This window comes from Apium graveolens, chromosome 1 (assembly GCF_009905375.1).
Source record: "Apium graveolens cultivar Ventura chromosome 1, ASM990537v1, whole genome shotgun sequence".
Classification (NCBI taxonomy): domain Eukaryota; kingdom Viridiplantae; phylum Streptophyta; class Magnoliopsida; order Apiales; family Apiaceae; genus Apium; species Apium graveolens.
In genome coordinates, this window is record NC_133647.1 from 15,676,341 (window position 1) to 15,682,533 (window position 6,193).

At 34.8% G+C, this 6,193-nt stretch overlaps 2 protein-coding genes across 3 annotated transcripts; one reads left to right on the forward strand and one right to left on the reverse strand.

The window, feature by feature from the left end:
* Positions 1–1,749: 1,749 nt before the first annotated feature.
* LOC141661243 (F-box/kelch-repeat protein At3g23880-like) lies at positions 1,750–4,018 on the forward strand. Of its 2 annotated transcripts, XR_012549903.1 has the most exons (4): positions 1,750–1,875; positions 1,964–2,045; positions 2,127–3,613; positions 3,688–4,018. XR_012549903.1 is itself a non-coding variant. In XM_074468229.1 (3 exons), the coding sequence occupies exons 2-3, from the start codon at positions 1,978–1,980 to the stop codon at positions 3,316–3,318; spliced, it is 1,260 nt and encodes a 419-aa protein (XP_074324330.1). In that variant the 5' UTR covers positions 1,750–1,875; positions 1,964–1,977; the 3' UTR covers positions 3,319–4,018. The 2 variants fall into 2 exon arrangements, 1 of the variants encoding a protein (XP_074324330.1); XM_074468229.1 differs by having other exon boundaries at positions 2,127–4,018.
* A 633-nt stretch (positions 4,019–4,651) lies between these two features.
* LOC141719397 (antiviral protein MAP-like) lies at positions 4,652–5,824 on the reverse strand. Its single transcript, XM_074521778.1, has one exon. The coding sequence runs from the start codon at positions 5,629–5,631 to the stop codon at positions 4,750–4,752; it is 882 nt and encodes a 293-aa protein (XP_074377879.1). The 5' UTR covers positions 5,632–5,824; the 3' UTR covers positions 4,652–4,749.
* Positions 5,825–6,193: the final 369 nt, after the last annotated feature.

The following is a 6,193-nucleotide window of genomic DNA, read 5'->3' on the forward strand; positions in this document are numbered from 1 at the left end:
ACTCTAAACTTAAATAGTTCTTGGTCGTAGGATTACTAACTGGTAATTAATAATCCACAAAGATCGGTACATACTATGCTTGCTTCATTATGAAGGATGTCTGTTCTCATAGACATTTGTGTGGTGACACTATAGCTAGTATGTAGGTGCTTATTATAGAATAAGTTCACTGAACATGACTCACACAGCTGAACAACTGATGGAGTTCACTCACGTGTCAGCAGTTGTTCACATAGTGATAGTTGTACAAGTATCCTTAGACTTGAGGTCATCATAGTCATCTTGTGTACACTGAACTATGCTTTGGTTTAGTTCTTAGTCTCAAGGGACAATTATAAGGGCTCTACTGGGTATAGGAATTTGTACACGAAGATAGTGTATTATCAATAAAGGGTCTACCCCTTCCAGTGTAGGAAGAGAATGTTCAATGCTGATCCACTTATGTTAGTTCAGGAATCTCTGGCCAGAGTGAATGAAATTAGAAAGGAGTTTCTAATTTACATTAAATAGAACTAAGCATAGTGAATGGGAAAGCAAGTGATTAAATAAAATAGGTTTGACACAAGTTCCATGCCTTGTATTTAATCGTGACATTGCAGGGTAGAAGGAATTAATTGTACGGTAACTACTCACTGAATATGTTCTTGGTATTCTAAGCAGTGAATTCGTATTATCCGGATAGTCGCGATATACTGAGAAGTATCCCCCACGATGTAGAATAAATATGATTAATTAATTAATCATATTTAATGAATTAGAGAATTTATATAAATAATGATAAAATAGTTTTATTATTATTTATTTCTACTACCGGCTTAATATTGAACCTACAGGGTCACACCATAAAAGAGAATGATTTAATGGTGGAGGAATTAATTAATAATGGCTGATAATTATTTATTTATGAAATAAATAATTAATTGGCAAATTTAATAATTGATTAAATGAGATTTAATTGATTATAAATTAATTAAAAAAAGGTTCTTAATATTATTAATTAAGAATTTAATTTTTGGAAATTAAATCAAGACAGAGAATTATTTTAAAGTGTTTAGAAAAAGGATTAATAATTAAAAGGTGTTTTAATTATTAATGAGAATAATAAAGCGTTAATAATAATAATATTTTATGAGAAAATTTTCAGCTGAAAATTTTGCCTATAAATATACTATTATAGACCCTATTTTTGCCTCAATCAAAAAAATTTACAAAACCCTAATTCTCTCCATCTCCTCCTCCTTCATTACATCGTTTTCTTGGTGGATACCGGTGGAGTGCTTCACACTTGAGGAGCAGCTGCTAAGGATCTCCGTTCATCATTTTTGGATCGCCATTAAAGATCTCCATCTTTCCATTAACGTAAAGTTTCTTAAGGTAAACATACTGAACTACAAATTAAATATTATTTTTCGCATGGATCCTGCGGAGGGTTTCAGTTTTTTTAAGATTTATATTTACATTTTCGTTGCGTTTATGTGCTAAAAACCCTACAAGCATAACACGTGTATATTTCCTGACACGTATATACTTCCTCAACTACAAATAGTTAATTAATTTTTTATTTACAAAAAATTGACAAATTGAATTTGCTCTTAATATTTAAAAGTACTACCTCCGTCCTAAATATATTTATCTTTGACTTGTTTTACATATTTTAAAATGAATAAAAAATTAATTTTACAAATTATTATTTAAAATATGTGAGAAGAAAATATACTTGGAGACGGAGAGAATATTTAAAAAACAGATGTTAGAATACAAATTGAACGGTGGAAGCGAAATGCTGGATATATGTATATACTGCACAAACAAAGGGTTCCCCTTTTGTCCTAAAACCCTAATATTTTATTTCATTCGGGGGCCTCAACAGTAACGGTAAGTTTCCCTGCCCTTGTATTTCGCTGTTAAGTTTATACACTAATATTCGTTCTGTGATAATTTTAATAATTTTGGGGTGAATCAGAATCGAGACGGAGAATGGCTCTCTCCTTGCAGCGCTACATTCGTTATGAGAACGATCGTTTGACTCAATTTTTGAAACAAAGGTACATGTATATTCTCTCTATTTTCTTTTGATAAGTGGGAAATAATAATTTCTGATTTTTTGATTAATTTATTTTCTTCAGAATTAAGAAAGAAAAAGAGAGATCCAGGTTAATTGCATTAGAGAAGATTGATCATCATGTGCCTGAACATTTAATTATTGAGATTCTGTCAAGGCTATCAGTAAAAGATCTGCTGCAGTTTAAGAGTGTGTGCAAATCATGGTATGCTATTATTTCGAGGCCTGATTTTGTATCGAAACATCTGATTAACTACTACAATAACAGCAATAATGATGATTGGCGCGGTTGTCTCTTTGTTCAACATTATGTTACAAATGCTGAAATTGAGTTGTATGAGTTGTTTCTCGATGAAACTCCTCGAGTTTTAGCTTATTATTCGTTAGATGACATGCCAATGTCTAGCATTTATGTTTGCGGTCCTTGTCATGGATTGTATTATGTGTATGGGTATGATTCCGGACCCGGTTATCGTGCTCTGTGGAATCCGGCTATTAACGAGTTCAAAACCTTGCCTGAGATAATTTGTAAGCCTGATTTTCCGGCTAATCTCACTTATTGTCCGTATGAAGTTTATGGTTTTGGGTTTGATCATGTTACTGAGGATTATAAAGTGGTTGTTATAAAAGGCTATTGGAAAGATACTGATAGTAGTGATCTCAATGCTAATGATAATGGTGATCTCAATCCTCCTGTATCGGTCCTTGTGTACTCTTTAAGGACTAATTCCTGGAGGTATTGCGGAGATCTGGCTAAGGCTTATCACTTGGAATGTAACAAGTGTTATATATATGTGAAGGAATGTTGTTACTGGTTGGGGTCACTCGACTATAGCTCTGAATTGATCATTTCTTTCAACATGGCTAATGATTCATTCATAGAGATTGATGTTCCTGACTATGCACAACCAAGTTATAAGTGTCTTGCAGTATATGATGATTCTCTTGCGTTTCTGTCTCTTCATCAGACTAACAAGTATTTTGACATTTGGACATGGAGTGAGGGATGTTGGACCAAGAAATTTAATGTGGGTCCGTTTCCTGGTGTTTGGCGTCCTATTGGTCACTGGATGGGTAACAGGCTCTTACTGCAACTTAATGATGGTAAGCTAGTCCTATTTTATCCCGACACAGAAGAAACAAAGGATCTTGCATTTCAGAACAAAATGTTGTGTCGAGGAGTGTTTGCATACATGGAAAGTTTGGTTTCAATCAAGGACAGGAACGAGGCAGGGCAGCAGCCTGAGGAAAATTGAATCACAAAATAATCAAGTCATTCGTCATTCTCCCCAGCATCTTCCTTGACGTTATTTGTTTCTGGTTGATAACCTGCCTATATGTTTCTTTGGTATGAGTGAAGACTACAGAGTAATAAGAGGCTCAAGTTGTGGTGTTGTACAAGTTTTCTTGGTCTAGTAATAATTCCCACAGCTATGTTCTCACTATTAAATAATCTGAGAAACTTTTTTCTGCTAATCTCTTTTATTTTTGAAAGGTTTGAAGCTTTGATTGTTGCTATATTTCTGCGACACAAAAATTTGGTACAAGCTGGTAGGTAATATGAATTTTACGAAAAGCTATCGTTTTTGGGACATACTTGATGTACTTGAGTTACCTGCTGACAGGTGTGACCAACACTAATTGTTTACATATTCATGGCAAGCCAACAAAGGGTCTTGTTTCGAGAGAAAATAATGCTTGTATTTGATCCTACTCCGTAGTTTTCTTCTTTATAACTAGTGTTAGAGGCATGGGCATGCTCTAGTTATGTTTAGTTGCTGGAGATTTGGATCTTGGAACAAAATACATTATCCATTGTATTTTGAGTACTTTACATCGTGGACTTGTATACAGTGAACTTCTTTTTGTTTCATAATCCAGACCTGCAAAGCAAGACCGTGTACACGTTTTGAATGATTTTTTTTTTATGTAAAGAGCTTGGTACAATTTAAAGCATTCAAAGTGTATTGTTGATCAGCAGAGTGTCATGGATCCCGCACTCTATAATTTCAAGCAAACAGAACCTACAAAATAAATATCTGCTTGTAGGTTGAAATGATTTGAGAAGAATTGAGAACATAGTGGTTAAACTGTGACACATTCTGAGGATTCACATTGCAGGGATTGTTTCCTAACAAGCTTGGCAATGTTAAACCATTCATCCTCTTCATCTCCTAATTTAGAAAACGGACCAAAACTTCCTGAAATATCTTTCAGATACATGGATAAGGGGAAAATGCAGAGACAAGGACTGGGAAAGGAATGACTTCCAGTCCAGGCAGGCTATTCCGTAACAAAGTTTTATTAACAAAAGAAAAAAATACCAGTATGTGGAGATCAGCATACAATCTAAAGATCAAATGTCAGTAACTCCAAAGGAGTAAATAATTATTAAGCAGAAGGTCCTTCACCAACTAGAACACTATTGAAAAAAAATAATATGCAAATATCCTGAAATCCTAACCATGCACCATTCTCTTGTGTAAGATTCTCTACTAGGTCTTTGATAGGAAAAACAAAGCTTAACAAACTATTTTAATGTCAAAGAGCCACTAAATGCCTTCCAAATGAATATAAAATATGCAGATATTGCAGCAGAAAACAGAACTGCTAATAAAACAGAAAGATTTATTCATTTGATTGTAGAATACATGCATTCGGCGACTAGAGCCCTAAAATATAAGATTTCAAACTATATTGCCATAGTATTTAATTAGGCCCAAGTCATTTTTAATTTCAGCCACTGTGTTCACCTCCTGCCGGTACCCAATATCACTGATTACGAGGGTTGGTGAAATCCGAACACATTTCAGGGTTTTTGCTTCTGCTTTATGAATCGCATTTGAGATTTTTTCCCAGTCGTTCTGGAAGGCCACCATTTTCTTTTTTATGTTTGGTGTGTTATCATTCCGAACAATTGCATCTTCCATAAATTTAAAACGTGCTGCCTCCGACACCATTTGTATAGCAATAAGAAGAAATTTTGCCTCTGCAGTCCCTTGGTTTAGTTGGCCTTCTTGTCTCCCATATACTGCTCTGATGGCCCCGTCCAGGTTCTGAATTCCTAATCGAAGGTTTAGTCGACTTACATTAGCAGCCTGCTCCAAATCGTTGTAGTTACCTTCGAATCGAGTGACTCTATTCGTCGAACCAAGAAAAAGCTTATCCGTAGCTTCTTGAGGGGCATCAGCAAGAAAACTTGCCCTGAAACGACCATTATATTTGATGTTATCTTGATACGCCCAAACATAAAAGGTCGTGGCATCTATTCCCAAAGTCACCCATTGGGTGTTACTGATTTTGAGGTTTATGTAAACATATTCCGCACCCGGTAACGGGATGTTTCGTGTTGATCGCACCCCGCACGCTCGTGTAGGAGCTTCTACTACATTGCGTGATCTTACCAGGAAACTTGAATACCCTGATGCACCATTTGATAGTTCAAACGTTACATTTTTGTAACCGAGAATCGTATCAATTTCTTGATCATGTACTAATGGTGATGATGGCATAACCATCATCATCATGCACACACTAAGAAGAAAGACAAACAAGTTGCTTGAATTCATTTTGGCGATGAAAGTAGGAGGTGATAAGAGAAGAGGATGGTGAAGTGTGAAGAAAGAATCAACAAGACAAAGGGTGTTTATATAGGCAAATGGTCATTCGAGTTTTTGTAAATGTGTCTATCAGTAGTGCATATGCATGCATTTTATTTAACAACAGGAAGAGGGTATTGCAGAAAGCATAGTTCTGCTTCATTTTAACCACATTTTTTCTTCAAAGATAAAGTTCATTCATGCATAGACCTCAAAATTTAAGCATAGACTCCTATTAAACGGATGAATTATTACTAGTCTAGTTGTGAAAGCCTCCAGAAACAGTAAACATCAAAATCACAGCTCAAGCTCAACTATCATGAAAACAGAACAAAACTATTTTGAGACCATTACATGCCATTATTTCATGGAAGGTGATTGTAAAGCAATTCTAAAATTCCAAATGTAATAAGAAATTCTTTTTGACGAGAAATGTAAAAAATAGTAATGAATTGGTTATGTGACTTGGTGAAAATGTATGGTAAACTACTACCAATTAAAATTAAAATAAACAAAAAGAAGGTATAACACT

What these genes read in the sequence shown, in the direction of transcription:
- LOC141661243 (XM_074468229.1), top strand. Translation starts at nt 1,978, where the DNA reads ATGGCTCTCTCCTTGCAGCGCTACATTCGTTATGAGAACGATCGTTTG. An exon ending in ACTCAATTTTTGAAACAAAG is followed by an intron (nt 2,046 to 2,126) that starts GTACATGTATAT and finishes TATTTTCTTCAG; the next exon opens with AATTAAGAAAGAAAAAGAGA.
- LOC141719397 (XM_074521778.1), bottom strand. Translation starts at nt 5,631, where the DNA reads ATGAATTCAAGCAACTTGTTTGTCTTTCTTCTTAGTGTGTGCATGATG.